This window comes from Suncus etruscus, chromosome 15, assembly GCF_024139225.1.
Source record: "Suncus etruscus isolate mSunEtr1 chromosome 15, mSunEtr1.pri.cur, whole genome shotgun sequence".
Lineage (NCBI taxonomy): Eukaryota > Metazoa > Chordata > Mammalia > Eulipotyphla > Soricidae > Suncus > Suncus etruscus.
The window spans coordinates 47,057,106-47,075,801 of record NC_064862.1 but is presented as its reverse complement, the minus strand read 5'-3'; the positions used below and the strand labels follow the sequence as shown (position 1 = coordinate 47,075,801).

Genomic DNA, 18,696 nt, shown 5'->3' with positions numbered 1-18,696 from the left:
CCTCTGAGCGCTGCCGGTGTGACCCCCAAAAAATATATATTTATTAATATTATAATTAAATAGAGCAGAAAGAAAATCTCTGTCCAACCCAATCTCATTTTCCTCCTCACTCCTTGTCACCTCCATAACCTTAGGAAACTTCCTAGCGCTCAGTTCCACGCAGCTGACTACGGGCACCAAGAAATGAGTGTCTGACAGGGGCAGGGTCCAGGACCCCAGGGTCACCCCACCTCAACTTCCTATCCCTGCAGACCTGCCTGGCCAGGCTCAGCGGCTTTGACCCAGCTTGTATGTTTGTGCAGGTGGAATATTTCCAAAAGCTACTCTAGTTCCTCACATGGCAGCCTGAAAGACTGCCAGATGCCAGCTAGCCTGCCTTCCTCCACAGAGGGGGAAACTGAGACCAGAGAGGACAGGCGCATAGCTCTGTTTGTACAGCAGAGGGCATAGAAGAGTCTCCTTGGGACCCTCTAAGCAAACTCTCGCTTTGCAGCATCTGTTGGTCACTGTTGGGGGCTAGAGGAAGCACAGTAGAAAGGCTAAACCAGGGGTTCCCCAATCCCCCAGGCCCTTTGCCCCTCAGATCCCTCAACACCCCCACCACCACCCTATCCCCGTGCACCTGGGAGGAGCCTTGTGGAGGTGCAAAAGCTGCAGCCAGAGGATTTGCAGAGACTTGTCAAGGCTTAAAGGAAGGAATCCAGGGAGGCGGCAGGCAAGCCTGGGGTTCCCGCGGCATAGAGCAACCTCTGCTGGCCACGTGTGCTCACCGCTGCCACACGCAGTCCCCTGGAGCCCAGGCAGGGCTTGGAAACCAGTGGGAAGATGGATTTGCCAGGTTGGGTGCCAGAGATATAGGCCCACGCTGCCAGAGTTCAAGAGTTGGGGACTTGCCGGAATCATCCTCAAGTGAATGAATGTCAGGTGAATAGGCCTGAAGCAGGGGCAATCAAGGATTAAGAAAATAAAAGAGGGGGCCGGAGAGATAGCATGGAGGTAGAGCATTTGCCTTGCATGCAGCAGGATGGTGGTTCAAATCCTGGCATCCCATGTGGTTCCCCCATGCCTGCCAGGAGCGATTTTTGAGCGTAGAGCCAGGAGAAACTCCTGAGTGCTGCCAGGTGTGACCCAAAAACCAAAAAGAAAAAAAAAAGAAAAGAGGCATAGGAGAGAAAAGCAGGAGATCAGGGGGTCCCAGCTCTGCAGACTGAGAGCTCTGACTGTCCTCCATATTTATTTATTTATTTATTTATTTATTTATTTATTATACAGAGACAGTCAACAGGGAGGAAGGACAGATAACAGGCAAATATGCATCTAATGCTAATCAAGCCTAAGTGGGTCTTTACACCTCAAGAAGGGGTGTGTAGGGAAGAAGAAGCTAATAAGAAAAGTCTCTGGATTGTCTTCCTCTGAGAGAGGTGGTAAGACAAATGGTTAATATAGAACCTCCACCAGCAGGGGTGCTGGTGTTCGGTAATTTAGAAATTAAGAGCCTTTAGATCATCTTTTCCCGTTCATCTCCTGGACTATCAACTCTCTAGCTAAGTTTATTTATTTCTTGGATATCTTCAGATCTTACAGGGAACAACTGAAGGGGTCTCTAGGCTTCGTCACAACTCTGAACACAGCCTCTGGGGAGCCTTTGGCCTCATACTGGTGGAGGGAGCAAAGGGTGAGACAGGAAGTGGTTTGACACTTGACTCTGACCCTGTGGTGTGACCCTGGGTGAGTCACAGCTCTCTGGATGTTTTAGGATGAAGATGAGCTGGGAGCTCACAGTGCCCTGGCCTCTCTATTCCCCAGCCCCCATGGCTGAGGCCTCAGTCTTCAGGCTCTTCACCCTAGAATGGAGCCACCAACACCCCCAGTTCCAGTGTGTCACCCATTCTCCCATCAATCGCCCTCTCTCTGAAGAGCTTTGGTCTGTGGGAACACTGCATTGTCCCCTTCTAGACTGACTGACTTGTGACTTGTGACAGCTGTGATGGGTGCTGCTTCATGTCCACTGGCTGGCCACCCACCCTGGGGGTTCCCGCTGATCCTCATAGCCTCTGTGCACTGACCCAGCCTGAGATACCATCCTTGGTTGGGCCTCTGGGGCAGGAGTGCCTCTGGCCAGGATTAGGAGGGGATGGAAGAGCTCAGAGGGATGAGCACAGCCATGCATGTGTGTGATGTATATGTGAGCATAGCCCAGAACAAAGCAAACACAGACCATAGCCCACCTGGCCGGGTTCCCCTGACACATCGTCCTGCAGTGATCACTCTAGAAGGGCTGCCTTGGGCGGGTGTGAGGAGCCCCTGGGTACCATGAACAGCCCTGGGCTGTCTGGCCCCACTGGGTCACACTATCTCTGATGGACGTGGCCCCTGCTGAGGATGATGAAGGGAGCATCCAGGCACCTGCTGAATGCCCATCTGACTGGGCAGGGAAAGTGGGCCTGGAGGAAGCTCAGGGCTTCCCAAAGCTGGCTCAGACCCTCTGGGCACTTAGGCTTATCAACAGTGCCCTCTGTCGGCCATGCGAGGCGCCGCAGGCCCTTTGTCCTGCCGGGCTGGAGCTGGAATGGGGAGTGTTGACTCCCCACTGGCCTCTGCTCCTTGGCACTTCCTGTCTGCCCCTCCCAGCTGACCCGTGCTTGCTTAATGGGCCCTGGGCTGGGCATCCGGACTGGCTGGCTGTGGAAATGGGGCTCTTTCCTCGTCATCCAGCAGCCTGCGTTTGCCCACACCCATGGCAGAGCCCCCAGGACCACCCAGAACCCAGGAGGCCTTCCTGAAAGTGGCAGCAGTTACTTCTGGACCAGCTCCATATACAGTCCCCCAAACACTTCCAGGAATGATCCTTGAGCAGAGCTAGAAGTGAGCCCTGAGCACCCCAGGCGAATGAGGAAAAGTCCAGATCTGTAAAGGGCCCTGGACTTGTCGCTTGGGCTGAGGGTTTGGGCAGCCTTGAGCAGAGGGGACAGGCTTGCAAGGTTGGGGGAGGGTAACCCATCAGGGCTACAGATGCTCACCCCACAGCTATGCAGTTGAAGTCTGGGGCGCTCTGGACGTCATCCCTTCAGAAGACACTCCTTTTCTGGGCACCTTCCTGGGCCTTCTTTCAGAGCAAGGCACATTCCTCACACAGCTGATCCAGGTTCTATCCCCAGCACTGCAGCTGGTCTTCTGAGCCCCACCAAGAGTCAGCCATGAGCACAACCAGAGGTGGCAAAAAGGAAAATAAATGGACCAGAAGGATAGTACAGGGGTTAAGCATGTGCCTTGCCATGCCAACATAGCCAACCTGGGTTTGGTGCCCGGCATCAAGTGGAATCCCTCCCACCCAAGGCCCCGCCCAGAGTAAGAGCTGAGCACAAAGCCAGGAATGAATCCAAGCACAGAGCCAGGCATAGCCCTGAACACTGACAGCACTGCACTATATGGCCCCAAAGCCAACAGGAGGAGCCTGATGACAGGACACCCACATCTAGACTGGACTGAGGCAGGACCTACTTCAGCTTTGGGTTGTGATCCTCCTCTGGTACCTCTATCTTGGGACTAGAATTGGCCAGAACTTACTCCTTCCTCCTCTCACTTCTCCCAGAGAAAAGTGGGTTTTTGCCCTGAGAGAGACTAAAGCCTGTGGGTTTGGGGCTCTAGCCCATGACTCTTACTCCTCCTCCCATGAGCACGACAGAATCACGTACCAGGATGCCATGTGCTGACACAGATGCACATGTGGACAACACTCCAGTGGGACTCATAACACTAATATACATGTGTGTGCTGACAGATCAGATATTGGGTGCATATATGACATCAACGTAGCACACATGCGCACCTTCACTTTGACACTCATGCACACGAACGTGGATGAAAGACCACCCTCACTCTCAGCCCCCATCTATCAATAGATGCTTCCAGGGGCTCTGCCCAGAGTCCTGGAGCTGACGGGAGCTATGACGGGGGCTAGCAGCTTGTGGCTATACCCTGTCCTGGCCCATGAGTGACCCATTATCATCCCTCCTTTCCCCACAGGCTGGGCACGTTCATGGCTCTCGGGTGAAGTTCCACGGCCAGGATGAATTCTATGGACAGGCACATCCAGCAGACCAACGACCGACTGCAGTGCATCAAGCAGGTGCGCAGCTCTCCCATCCCTCTATCCCTCTGTTTCTCCGTCCCTCATCCCTCTTGTCTCTTCGTTCCTCTCTTTCAAGTTCATCTGTTCCTCTAGCCCTCTGTCCCTCCAGCCCCTCCGTCCCCTGCCAGCTGCTGACTATTTGACTTCCCCCATCCCCAGTGGCCTAGACTAGTCTCCCCGACCACCACCCTCTTGAGAATGGCCCTGGCTGGACCAGCCTGACTTTGGGGTTCAACATAGCTGGGTTCAAAGTTGCCTCTGCTCACCCCTTTTACCTCCCTCTGGAGCTTGTGTGACTTGGGGTCAGTGCAGTGCCTCTCTGGTTTGCTGTGTGCGCTTGGCTGTCTAGAGGACCCAAGAAGCGCACAGGACAATGTCTTCCTCCCATACCTGCTTTGCAGACGGGAGCTCCCTACCTCTACCCCAACTGTTCCTCTAGGGAGAAACAAGAAAGGGCACAGCAGGGAGGATGTTGGTCTTGTATGCAGCTGACCCAGGATTGATCCTCGACATTCCATATGGATCACCAAGCACCACCAGGAGTGATCCCCAAGCACAGAGTCAGGAGTATGCTCTGAGTCCTGCCGACTGTGGCCAGAACAAACAGAAACAGAGACAGAAGAGGTTTGGGGATGTTAGGTGACTCCACATCCTGCCCCATGTGCAGGCCACAACCCTCAGGAAAAAGGGCAGGGGCCATAGCTTTGGGGTCAGGCCTGAGTCTGCCCTCTCTTCCCTGGGATATGCTGACACTTCTATTTTCTGAGCCTCAGTTTCCCAGCTGAGTCTTGAGGGTGCCCCAGAGTATATGAAGAGGCAAGCAGGACCAGACGGAGGCCCATTGGGGGGGTAAGGGAAAGCTGGAGTTCTGGGCACAGCCTAGCCAGGCCCCGAAGGCAGCACAGGTCAGTAGCTGCCCCTGCCTTGAGCCTGGTCTGGGGCCAGGCCGGGCCGAAAGAGGAAACAAGAAGACGCTGCAGGTTGAATCTGCCCAGATGCTCCCAGCACCATCATGCTGTGCTTACTGACTGCAGAAGCCAAATGGACGCTGCCCCCTGCCTCCCTCCTGCCCCTGTGTTCACTGTGACCCAGATTCTCCTGCCACATGGGCTAGTTGGCCAGTGCTCCACCCTGCAGATGCGCACACACAAATGCACGTATACATTCACCTTTGTATTGTCAACCTGGGTTCAATCCCTGGCCCTACATAGGGTCCCACAAGCCCCTCCAGGAGTGAACCCTGAGCACTGGAGATTCCTACTCCCATCTCCAGTTCATCAAAGACTGAGGGTTCCCCAAACACTTTCAGGAATGATCCTCAAGCACAGAGCCAGGAGTGAGACCTGAGCACCCTAAGGCGAATGAGGAAAAGTCCAGATCTGGGAAGAGCCCTGGACTTGTCGCTTGGACTGAGGGTTTGGGCAGCCTTGAGCAGAGGGGACAGGAGTGCGAGGTTGCAGGGAGGGTGACCCATCAGGACTAGACAGATGCTCACGCCACAGCTATGCAATTGCAGTCTGGGGCGCTCTGGATGTCACCCTTCAGAAGTCACTCCTTTTCTGGGCACGTTCCTGGGCCTTCTCTCAGAGCAAGGCGCATGCCTCACACAACTGATCCAGGTTCTATCCCTAGCACTGCAGCTGGTCTTCTGAGCCCCACCAAGAGTCAGCCGTGAGCACAACCAGAGGTGGCAAAAAGAAAAATAAATGGACCAGAAGGATAGTACAGGGGTTAAGCATATGCCTTGCCATGCCAACATAGCCAACCTGGGTTTGATGCCCTTGCACATGGCCAACCCTGGTTTCCATCCCCAGTCTCTCTTAGGGTTCCCCTAAACAGAGACAGAGTGAACCCTGAGCACAGAACCAGAAGTGAATTCTGAGCATGGAGTCAAGAGACATCCTGAGTACAGAGACAGGAGTAAGCACTGAGCCAGGAGTCAGTCCTAAGCACAGAAGTCATCCCCTCTGTCCTGTGTCTGCTGTGACCCCACCCCCAGGACCCCACCAGCGAGGAAGGGGCTGCTGAGCCCTTGCCCCCTAACGCTGCCTTCTGCCCACAGCACCTCCAGAACCCCGCCAACTTCCACAATGCTGCCACGGAGCTGTTGGACTGGTGTGGTGACCCTCGAGCCTTCCAGCGCCCCTTCGAGCAGAGCCTGATGGGCTGTTTGACGGTGAGTGTCATGGCGGCCCCCAGCCCCACATACCTCTCTGAATCTGAATGTCTCTCAGAAACCAGTTTCTCTGGCAGAGGGAGAACTCAGGGACAGTGCTTGGGACCGAAGATGTGGGTGAGACTGGCAGAGACAGAGAGATTGGGGCCTCAGCAAACCTCCCTGTTCATCTCTCCAACCAGAAGCCCCTGTGCCCAACAGTCTTGGCCTCGCCCTGGTGGCTATGTTACTGACCATTGTGCCCATTTCACAGCTGAGGCAGCCGAGTCCAGGAGGTGGGGTCCAGGCCTGCTCAGGGATCACAGCCTCTGTGCAAGAGGGAAGCCCAGGTTCAATCCAGGGATGGAGGAAGGGAAAGAAACCAACATCTAGCCCTGAGCTGAGTGGGAAGATTAGTGAGTAGGGGATTTGGGGGTCATTATGAGCATCCAGGGCCCTGGAAATGGAACTCATCCCACCGATCTCAGCAAGGAGGGGGTCCCAGGTGACTTCTTGGAGCAGAGCAGGGTGGGAGCCTGGCTTGGCCGCTGGAGACCAAGTGCCCAGCAGAGGGCAGCAGTGTGGCCTGTGGAGGAGGGACTGAGAAGTGTCTTTGGGGCTACCCTGAGGGGCCCTCACTCCCTGAACACCCCTGCTGCTCAGTAAACACTTTATTCCTCTCTCAGTCAGACCCTCACATGACTTTCCTGGGGTCGCAAGGCCCAGTGGAGCCTACTGTCTACTCTAACGAGTGCCCTCCTTATCCAACCAAGCTCAGATTCCATGTTCCTGAGGAAGCAGTGGGAATCCTGCAAATATTTGAACCTTGCTCTGAGCCTGCCCTCCACTCTCTTGCTCAATTTCGCTAGTTTTGTTTTGTTTTTGTTATTTTTTTTTTCAAACCAGAGCAACAGGATCAGCCAGTATTGGCCACAGCCAAGGACCTTTGCCTTCTTGCCCTCACCCAGGCCACCCCCCCCCCAGGGTACCTCAGGAGCTGGGAGTTGAGTCTTAACCCTTCTTGGGCCTGATAAAGAGGTCTTCTATAGGAAGCACCCAAACTGACTTTTTTTGGAGAGGGTAACACCCAGCAGTGCTCAGGAGTAAGTCCTATCACTACACACTCTGTCCTTGCAGACTCAGGGGTCCATATGGGATACTAGGGTTCGAACTAGGGTCTGCTGCATGCAAGGCAAATGCCCTACCCATTGTATTATCATTCCAACCCCCAAACTGACTTTCTTCTGGGTTTCCTCATCTGTAAACCAGTAAAAACCTCATGGAGCTCCTGGGAAAATGGGGCACTTCCCTGTTTAGGGAATCTTCCCCCAGCCTTCAGCCTAAAAGCCCATTTTCTCCTATATGGCTCACAGTAACACATTTTGCTCACTGCGTTGACATTCCCCTCACACAGCATCCACTTTCCCTCACACAGACCCACTTTTCCCTCACAGCATTTGTGTTTCTCAAAATACCCGTTTCCCTTACACCACTAACATTTTCCTCATACCGCGTCCCCATTTCCTTCTCAGGGCCGTGTTTTCCTCACAATGTCCACATTTTCCTCACAGCTGCCTTTGCATCATCCACACAACACCTGTCTCCATCACCTTTCACCTCAAGGTTCTCCTGAGGAGACCACCACCCACAGCTCAGTCATGCCAGCTACCAGCTTTAAGCCATCCAGACTTAGCCTCTCTCTGGGATAAATGTCCTGGGGGTGAATGCCCATTGGGACAGTGAGGCCTTTGGTGTCTAGTAGCACATGAGCCACCCGTCAATGTGGAAGGATGTAGGAGCCCCAAAACGCACCCCACAAGGCCACAGCATCAGGCAGAACAGAAGGAATGGAGAGCGCTGTGCCAAGGGCTTCTGTTGGCAGCAGACAGCGCTGCCATTCTACCCTGAGGAGCCCCCATTTCCTCTCACACAAGAAATCTGGGAAATGAGTACTGGGTGGTGGGTGCCATTCCCAGGGGCCCTGGTGTTCCTCAGAAGCAGATTTGGGCCTTGGCAACAGGCTCCTCAGGACCTCGTTGGGGTGTCAGGGCGCCCTGAAGTTTGAGAGTGAGTCTCCCCTGTCTCCACACAGCCAAGAGCCTTCCCACAGCAGGGCACGCACCCGCTGCAGTCAGCCATGGCCTCTCCAGCTGCTTTCTCAAATGATTCCTTTTCAAGCCCTTCCTTAGTAATCAGGAAACCTCATTGGGCTGCAGATAATGAGCAAAGTGGGAGGGTGGGTTGCAAATCCATGGGCCCAGGCCACCCCTATTTCACACACCGCTTCCAGGCCCATCTGAGGAAGATCACAAGAAGTGAATGGACATATTTAGTGTGGTGTGCACGCAATGTAAACTAATACCTACCAGCACTTAGGGAAGAAAGGTGTGTGGGCACTGTGTCCTGAGCCCAGGAGGATTGGATTCTGCTGTTACTGATCCTTACCGTTGGGCTCTTTCCCTGAGAAAGAGACTTTTGATCCCCATCCACCCACTCAAGGCCCCCAGGGTGTCTTCCTACACCTAGGCTTCTCTTGATACAGGCCTGCCTCACAAGACAGTTGACCTCAGTTCTGATGACATTGGTAGTAGGGCGCAAGGTGATAGGACAGCACTGCAGCCAACCTGCCTTTGATCCACAGCATCCCATATGGTCCCCAAATTATACATCTTTTTTTTTTTTGTGTGGTTTTTGGGTCACACCCGGCAGTGCTCAGGGGTTATTCCTGGCTCCAGGCTCAGAAATTGCTCCTGGCAGGCACGGGGGACCATATGGGACGCCGGGATTCAAACCGATGACCTCCTGCATGAAAGGCAAACGCCTTACCTCCATGCTATCTCTCCGGCCCCCAAATTACACATCTTTAGGTATCATTTCTGAGCATAGTCAGTTATAGCCCCCAAAACTAAGAAATATTCATGGCACACCTGCCCAGCACTAGGTTATTGCTCTGTTCTGTCATATACATGATGGAAAACAAAACAAACAAAAAAATACATTGTACTTTGGGACGAAAACACTAGCACAGCCAGGAGGACACTTGTCTTGCACAGGGCTGACCTGGATTCAATTCCTGGCACCCCATAAAGTCCCCTGAATCGACCAGCAGTGCTCCCTGGGCACAGAGCCAGGAACAAAACCTGAGTACCTAAGTGTGGCCCTAAATCAAAACCTGAGACTAAAGATGGTGGCAGAGTCAGCCAGAGTAACAGTACATTAGGGAGATATTCTGCCTTGCATGCAGCTGAATTGAGTTTAATCCTGACGACCCAAATGGTTATCTGAGTCCCACCGGGTATGGCACAGAAACAAACCAGAAAAGACAAGGGGTGAGATGGGTGCAGAACTTCTAGGAACCTGGGAAGGGGGCAGATGGGAGCCCCTGGTGGAGCTGGAATACTGCCTGGGCCACCAAAGCCTCTGAGGTGCAGCACCCAAGTCAGCTCTGCAAATGCATCCAGTGGGCCAAAGCAATAACGGAGCAGGGAGGGTGTTTGTCTTGCATGCAGCCAACCCGGTTTCAATCCCAGCATTTCATATGGTTCCCTGCGCCTGTCAGCAGTGATTTTTTTTTGTTTCTTTTGTTTTGTTTTTGGGTTACACCCGGCAGTGCTCAGGGGTTACTCCTGGCAGGCTCTGGGGACCATATGGGATGTCGGGATTCAAACCACCGACCTTCTGCACGCAAGGCAAACACCTTACCTCCATGCTATCTCTTCGGTCCCCAGCAGTGATTTCTGAGCACAGAGCTAGAAGTAATCCCTGGCTCCTCAAAGAAAGAAAGAAAATGTGTCCTAAGCTCCTGAGAGCAGACCTGAGGTTCGTGGACTTGGGGAGTCCAGCTCGCCATCAGAAGGGACTGGCAGGAAGAGTCCATGTGCTGTGTCCCCTCTGATAGCCCTGTCCTCTCCCTCTCTGTAGGTGGTCAGTCGGGTTGCAGCCCAGCAAGGCTTTGACCTGGACCTCGGCTACAGGCTGCTGGCTGTGTGTGCTGCCAACCGAGACAAGTTCACGCCCAAGTCTGCCGGTAGGTGCCACAGCTTGCGTGCAGCTGAGCAGGTGGGAGGGGCCTCGGTGCTCAGTCATGCCTCATCACTGTGCTGATTCCCATGCAGTTCTGGCCTCTGAGTGTAGCTGCTAAAACACTAGAGCCCACAGTGGGGTCAACTCACATCTCCCAATCTCACCTCCCGTGACACCCTGTGGGAGTCCCCTGGGACCAGTGAAGGCTGGACATCATAGAATCATCTCATTTCAGAGCCAGGGACATTTGGCCTGCTCAACCCCTCTTACAGATGAGGAAACTGAGGCTCAGGGAGTTGAAGGAACATTCCCAAATTATGGAGCCTGGTTGAAGGCCACCCTTTCCTCCAGATATTTAACCCTACTACTTTTTTTTTTTTTTTTCATTCAAAAACTGGACTGAAAATAAATAGAACCATAAAACAGCACACAGAGCTCTTGTCTTACACATGGCCAATCTGGGTTCGATCTCTCGGCACTCTGGTTCTCTGGAGCACTACTGGGAGTGATCCCTAAGAGCAGAGCCAGGAGTAAACCCTGAGCACCATTGTGTGTGACTCCAAACCCAGACCCAAGTTTAAAATAAAGCACAAGGGTCAGAGCGATAACACAGCTGGGAGGGCATTCATCTTGCACGAGGCCTGCCTGGGTTCAATCCCCAGTATCCCATAGGGTCCTCTGGGCCTGCCAGGAGTAATTTCTGAGTACAGAGCCAGGAGTAACCCCTGAGCACTGCCAGTGTTCCACCCCCCCCAAAAAATTAGTAAAGTAAAATAAAACACAAATTGAAATGAAAAACGAGCCAGGTGAGGGATGTGGCTGGTGGCAAAAAAAAACCCGCCTTATCCTATACAGACACACCCTGGTCCCAACCCTAGCATAGCAAAACAAAAGAAACTCCAGTATGCCCAGACAAGGACATTTTTGATACCTTCCCATAACTTCCATAGGCAGGAGAGGAGGCACCATCCCTCTGTCCATCCAGCCTTTGAACCCACTCACTGCCGGGGGTGCCTGCTACTACAGACCATTCCTTTCTTGGGCTGGGAGTGCTGTATGAGTTTTGACCAGCAGCCTCATCAGTCCAGCCTGTGAGCCCCTAGGAGAACGCTGAGCCCCTCTTCCTTCCCTTGAGAAGACAGCAAGGATGAGAACTTCACTTGCACGGACCATCAGAATATTCTCGAGACATGTCTGATGCTGCCCATTTGGAACAATTCAGTGAAAAGGAAGAACATTATCTTATCTATATGTCACTAGCATACCTTACTGAGTCATAATCATTCATGGGGAATAAAGAATCAGAGTCCGGGATATGGACTCTCATGGAGCAGGAGGGTACCTTTTGTGTGCAGAATCCCTGAATTTAATTCTTGGCACTGCATAATTCTCTGAGCACTACACCAGGAGTACCTTCCAGTGTAGCCCTAAATAAACACATACATGCATACTTTCTTCCTACTCTCTGAGCAATAATGAAACAGGCATGTTCTGTGAATTTATCCATCTAGCAGGTCTTTGGAACTATAGAGACAGCCTCAATGAATGCTTTAATCCCTCATACCATGTCTTTATAAATGTGGGTCTGTTTATCCACAGTCTGGGCTCATGGGCTCCTGAGTTACTGGGTAAGAGGCCAGCTGAGATCTTGTTAACCAGACACACTCAGAGACCAGAGAGGTACCAGCCCACAGTGGAAGATGGTGCTGGTATTGAACAGCCTGTCAACCAATGGTCTGTGCTGCCTAGTCCTGATGAAATACAGGATTTAATAATAACACCGATGTCATTTTGATAGGTTGAAGGTTTGTTTGTCAAAGAAATGTGCATGTCATTTCTCCTCCCTGGTTTCCGATTCCCCTACCCAGATCAGCACCTGACATGGTACCTAAGGGGCTCAGCAAACTTGGCCTGGGAAGGACCAGAGAGGGACTGACGCAAGGGCAAAACCTAAATAATGGGGTGTGACAGGGATTGGTCAGATATTACTTGTGAAAGTAGGTCTGAAGGGAGAGAGAAGCAGGAACTAGATCTCCACTGGAGTCAGAGCCCGCAGGAATTCTAGAGCTGTGATCAGCCCTGGAGGGAAAGGCATCACTGGCCAGTGAGGTCCCCCGGGGTGCAGATAAGCTCCCCCAGATGGGAACTGGAAGAGGGAACTTGAGGAAGAACTTCTCTGGGCCAGGAACAATGTATGTGGAGGGCCCAGGAAGAGTTACAGCAGCTTTGAGAAGAGGGAAAGCAGGAGCCAGTGGCAGCCTAGAGGTTGTAGTTCTTGGAACAAGGAGGCAAAGGAGCTGGACTGGATTCTCTCTTCTATAAACATTCACCCAGGATGATAAAGAGCAGGCCAGAGCAATAGATAGTGCAGCGGCCGACCTGGATTAGATTACGACATCCCATAAGGTCCCCCAAGCACTACCAGGAATGACCCCTGAGGAAAGAGTCAGGAGTAACCCCTGAGCACACCAGGTGTGGCCCAAAAACAAACAAATATTAAAAAGAGCCAATTGGGCTGGAACAATAGCATAGCAGGGCGAGCATTTGCCTTCATACAGACAACCCAGATTTAATTTCTGGCATCCCAGAGGGTCCACCACACATCAGGGGTGATCCCTGAAATGCAGATACAGAAGTAACTCCTCAGCATTGCTAGATGAGCTAAATAAACAAACAAATAAATAAATTATTAGGAAATAAGAATGAGCAGGCTGTGTGGGAACCACAATAGGCTTGGCTCTGGGGTGTGGAGTAAAATAATCAAAATGTAGGTGCCAGAGTGATAGCACAGTGGGTAAGGTGTTTGTTTGCCCAGGTTCAATCCCCAGCATATCATAGCATCCTCCAAGCCCTGCCAAAAATGATCCCTGAGAAGAGCTAGCAGTCAGCCCTGTGCACCACTGGGTGTGGCCTAAAAACAAACCAAAAAAGGAAAAGAAAAATAAATCCAAGTGGTGTGTCAGATAGAGGCAAAGCCAAAACTAGTGGGGCCGAGAGATAGCATGGAGGTAAAGCTTTTGCCTTGCATGCGGAACGACAGTGGTTCAAATCCCGGCATCCCATATGGTCCCCTGAGCCTGCCAGGAGCGATTTCTGAGTGTAGAGCAGGAGTAACCCCTGAGCAGCGCTGGGTGTGACCCAAAAACAAAACAAAACAAAAAAGCCAAAACTAGTAGTTGTGATCAGTGGGGTGAAGGAACTGTCCCCACTCTGGCTCCTGGCACTTTGCCTTGGGATTGCTTCTGTCCTGGCTCAGTGGTTCCAGGAAAGAGGCCCAGGTTAGCTGTGTGCAAATGCCCTGCGTTTGTATACTCTCTCCCCTCCCCTTCCTGCCTCTTCTGAGCCAAAGCCTGTCCCCAGGTGATGGCCAAAGATTATTCCGGTGCCAAGGGACCTTTCCTCTTGTCTCTGCACCTCATGTAGTACCGCCAGAGTGGGTCAGCAGCCCCTCATGGAAGGGAACCCTGAGCCCCCACCCTGTGGCTCTATCACTCAGATTCTGGATTCAGTCCAACTGTCCTTGGCTCACTCAACCACCCCGATCTGCTCAAGCCCCAGGTCTTGGCTGCAATCTAATGGGGAGACTGCGTTCTGATGGGGGAGGCTGTGGTCTGATGGGGCTATGGTCTGATGAGACAGGTTGTGGTCTGATGAGGTTGCAGTCTGGTCTCTAGTGGAGGCTGCGGTCTGATTAGGAGGCTGTGGTCTGATGGAGGAGGCTATGGTGTGATGAGAGAGGCTGCAGTCTGATGGAGGCTGCAATCTGATGGGAGAGGCTGAAACTGCTGGCTTCAATGGTTGCATAAAGGACCTGGCAGGCCAAGCTCCGAGAGGTGGGAGCCAGAGCCCCTCACTGGCCATGAGACCACACTTACAAGTCGTGACTGCCCTATGTGTGAGGTGGGTCATCCACTGCATGGGCTCCACCAGCTAGACTGATGACATTGGGAAGAATCACCCCCAATGCTGGTGGGCCCACGGTGATATTCCCCACCAGTACCCATCCATCTAACTTCCCGTTCATCTGTCTGCATTTGTTCCCCTGTGGCCTCTAGAATCTTGTGGGGTGGACCTGGGATTGCCCCTCGCGCTGTATCTGTAGTTCTAGATGTGCTCAACCACCCTCTCCGGCCCCTCCCTGCCCTGATGCGTGTGCAAGGGATGTGTATGCAGGTCTGTGACTACGGTAAGTGCACGTGTGGGAAGGGTGCTGTAAACGTGTGTGTGTGTGTGTGTGTGTGTGTGTGTGTGTGCATTAGAAGCTGCAGAGGTGTGTGCTGGATCGTATCATGTGTTGGGGTCTGTGTCTGTGTTGGATCCTGCATGTGTGTGTGTGTTGGGGGTTGTTAATTGCACAGGTTGGGGTCTGTATCTGTATTGAGGTTTGAAGGGGGCTGTGGACTTCGTTGCGGAGGGAGCTGTTTGCACAGCCCCCCAAGCTATGCATCTGTATAACACTCTGTGTGTGGCACTCATGCCTGTGTCCCCGCCGCCCCTGCACCCGCTCCCTCTCCCTGTCTGTCTGTCTCTTGTCAGGAGGCCAGGCTGGGGCCAGACGGAGGCCAAGGGATGAGATCATGCAGCACCGAGCGGTGCTTTGTCGGGAGACAGTGGGGAGCAGGGCCAGGCCATGCACTCTGCCATTGGTGGGCTGTGGAGTAGGGCAGCACTATACGGGGCATGCGTGCGTGCGTGTGTGTGTGTGTGTGTGTGTGTGTGTGTGTGTGTGTGAGAGAGAGAGAGAGAGACAGAGAGAGAGAGAGAGAGAGAGAGAGAGAGAGAGAGAGAGAGAGAGAGAGAGAGAGAGAGAGAGAGAAGGCGAGCGCAGAGCAGACATTGCAGTAAACCGCCAAGTCAGGCGACTCCACGCGGCCCCTCGACTCCCAGCCCCCAGCTCTTTGTTCTGCTGCGGCCAGGCGAGCACGCGCACAGGGGCGTGCCCAGGCCCACAGCCTCTAAGTGGCAGGTCCTTGAGGGCCCCAGTCCTCCCCTTCCTCCACAAAGAAGGTCACCTGCACCCCCCCGGCCCCCCACCCTACTGCATGCCCACCCTGCCCCCACCTTCACCGCGTGCAACCCTCACCACTTGGCAGGCAGTGCTACAATGTCAACTCCTCAGTCCAGGGGCACCAGGCACCATGCCATGCATGGCAGGCCCCAGTGCCCAGTGACTGCCCCTGCCCCAAATCTCTGCTTACCCCTGTAAGAGCCCCACAGCACATTAGGGGAAGAGAAATGGGGGATGTCAAAACCCAGGGAGTGTGGAACTGGGACCCAGAAAGGGGAGCCCCACCCCAGGGTGCTGGCAGAGAGAAGCGTGGCTGGTAGCCCAGCGGCTGGGTGCAGACATGCAGGGAAGGAGGTCAGGCCTCTGCAGAGGTCCTAGTGGGACCTGTTTGTCCTTCCGCTGCCCATAGGTGCTCTCTGGGGCACTGTTCATGTTCTTGCTTCCTGCCTAGGGATATGTAGGACTCTAATCTAAGTGTTCCCCGGTGTCCCTGCTCAGGTCTGGTTTCTCTGAGGTGCTGGAGGGCAGATGTAGCAGAAGGAATGGGCGGCTGGGGATGGGGTGAGAGGGATCAGGGAGGGATCAGGAGGGTCCTAGTCTGTGGCCTGTGGTCCCGGAGAGGCTAGGGAAGGCTGGGCCTGAACTCTGGAGTCTCTTATGCAGCCATAAGCCTAGCTGGGTGTCATTCACTCTTATGAGGGGGGATAAGGCCCAGGGCCTTTCTGCACCCCAAGCACAAGGCAGGGCCTGAGGTTATTTCCTGTCTCTGAGGCTGGCGCTGGCACTCTCTCTGGCTGTGTGGGGCTCCCTGGCACCCCCACAGTGGCGGCATTTCCTGCCCCCACCCAGATTGCCTGTGCCTCACAGCCCCCACATCCCTCCCTGGCCCCCAGCCCTCTCCAGTCCAGCCTGAGCAGGCAGCCTCCTTCCCCATCCCCAGGGAAGACAAATGGCCTTATTCAGGGCCGTGAGTCTCCGAGACAAAGCAGTATGCAGCTTTGCGTGAAAAACGTGCGGGCGGTGCACTGGGCGGGATCGTGAGGGGGCTGTGAGGGCGGGCATGTCTCGCCCTTGAAATTCCGTGCAGGGCTCCCCTCAAGGCCAGACCCCCCCCACACACACACACACACATATACACACACCAGCCCCACCTCCACCTCAGCTCATGATTTCATCCTGGGCCCTGGTGGCAACCCTGGGTCAGCTCTATTTTCTACATGCATGCACACACATGTGCACATGTACACCTATGCACACAACCACATACCATGCGCACACTCACACACACACTGTCCAGATGCTCCAGATGGTCAGTCCTCTGACCATGCAGGACGCTGAGGCTCTGGCTACTCCCTGGCCAGAAGCAGGACTTTCCCCTCCAGTTGGTTCTAGGGACACAGACGGCTGCCTCATCTGAGTCCCAGAGGGAGCAGGTGCAGGGGTATCTCCCTGTCAGAGCCCCTGGCTCCTCTCCTGCCTCCCTTGCTCCCGTGGAACAAGAGACCCAGGGAGAAGGTGGGGATGCCACAGTGGTGGGCAGGAAGGAGAGTGGCATGGTCAAGGGAGTGAGAGTTCCTGTGTGCAGGGGGTTCCTGTGGGGGGAACTGGGGTGAGCAGGGGGTGGGGGTGCCCTCCCTAAAGGAGCAGACCAATTTGATCCCTGGTATCTCAGAGGGTCCCCTGAGCTCACCAGGAGTGATCCCTGGCAATTTATATAGTTCCCTGAGAATGGCCAGATGTAGCCCAGAAATTAAAAGGAAATGGAAAGGGAAGGGAGGAGAGGAAAAAAGGGAAGGGAAGGGAAGGAAAGAGGAAAGGAAAAGGGAGGAGAGGGGAGATGAGAGAAAGGGAAGGTACTGGAAGAAAGAAAAGAAGAGGGAAAGGGAAGAGAGGAAGGGGAGGGGAGAGGAGAATGAAGTACTTAACCTCTCACAGCCCACCCAGCAACACTCCTGCACCTGCCGTGATGCATCCATGTGGCAGACGCCCTGTATCACTGCCACTGCTGAGCAAAGCAGTGTTTCCTGTGACCTCCACAAGTGCACTAGTAGAATATGTGTGGACCCAGGACAGAAACAGGAAGCAGAACACACAGGGACCAGAGCGATGGCACAACGGTAGGGCATCTGCCTTGCATGTGGCTGACGTAGAATGGACTGTGGTTCGATCCCCCGGTGTCCCATACAATTCCCCAAGCCAGGAGCAATTTCTGAGCACAGAGCCAGGAGTAACTCCTAACCGTCACCAGGTGTGTGTGCCCCCCCCCCCAAAAAAAAAGGCAGAACAGCAGAATACGCATGGACCCAGGGACAGAAACCAGAAAGCAGAATACTCATGAACCCAGGATGGATACACGAAGCAGAACACGCGTGGACACAGGGACAGAGAAATGGGAAACGGGGTTCCCAGACACAGCTCTGAAGGAACAGCTCCCTCTCGAGGGGCCACTCACGACCATGCTGGCCAGTGGGAGGAAGGAGCAAGGTGTAAGGTGTATTACCCTGGAGCCGGTTGGCCGGGGAGCTTGGGGGAGTAGGTCTGGCTTTCTAGGGTCTGTTTCTCTTCTGTCCTCACTCTGGTCTCAGCTCAGCCCAGGCCTGCTCAGGAGATCTGGGGGTGAATGAGCCACATTCCCCTAAGTCACTCTCCACCACACAGGACGCTCCTGCCACCGTCCTTGTTCAGCCCCAGCACTGTCACTGGGGAGACGAGAGAGCAGCTGGGGGGACCTTCAGCTCTGGCCAGGTCATCTCGAGGGCCAGTCCTTCTTCTTGGTTCCCCCGAGGCTCACAGTACCTCTGCCCCCTGGTAAGGGGGACAGTTGTCCTGCGGAGGAGGTGACCATCACTTTCCCCTCTGTGCTGGGGATGCCACAGCCGCCTGAGGCATTAATAAAGTCATCGGTGGCAATTAGAGCACTAGGAAGCAGGCAGGTAAGAGGATTAAGGCAGTCAGAGCTTTGGTTTTAAAACGAGCTTAGTGGCCTCACCCTAGCCGAGGAGGATTCAGGGGGATTCAAGAGCACGCGCGAAATAGAGTCAAGCTCGGGGAAGGCTGCTGAGCGGAGTCTCTCCGCAAGCAAGTGAGCACAGAGGGCCAGGGCCTCGAACATCCACCTGGGCACAGCCAGGTTATGGGGTCTGTGGTCGTGGCACCCACATTTGACCCTTTGCACACACACACACACACCCAGGCACAGCCGACTTTTGTTTCATGGGTGGCACGGAATCACAACAGGTCCTCACACATACAAGGCCAGTACTGTAGTGCAGAGCTATGTGCAGACTCTAGGGGAAGGCCAGGGGCTTCCTCCAGATGCTCCATCCACAGGCCCAGAGTCATTACTGCCCAAACGAACCCCCTTCCAGCCAGGCTTGA

At 54.0% G+C, this 18,696-nt stretch overlaps 2 protein-coding genes across 5 annotated transcripts in view; both read left to right on the top strand.

Moving 5' to 3' along the window:
• The window catches only part of PPIF (peptidylprolyl isomerase F), a 531,572-nt gene that overhangs the window by 444,248 nt on the left and 68,628 nt on the right, over positions 1 to 18,696 (top strand). The gene's annotated exons all lie outside the window — the stretch shown is intronic.
• ZMIZ1 (zinc finger MIZ-type containing 1) overlaps positions 1 to 18,696 on the top strand; it is a 95,958-nt gene that overhangs the window by 32,908 nt on the left and 44,354 nt on the right. For all 3 annotated transcript variants that reach the window (XM_049789621.1, XM_049789622.1, XM_049789620.1), the window contains exons 4-6: positions 4,027 to 4,129; positions 6,195 to 6,308; positions 10,209 to 10,314. In XM_049789621.1, coding sequence (XP_049645578.1) covers positions 4,070 to 4,129; positions 6,195 to 6,308; positions 10,209 to 10,314 — 280 coding nt within the window. In that variant the 5' untranslated portion in view covers positions 4,027 to 4,069. The remainder of the gene's footprint in view (positions 1 to 4,026; positions 4,130 to 6,194; positions 6,309 to 10,208; positions 10,315 to 18,696) is intronic.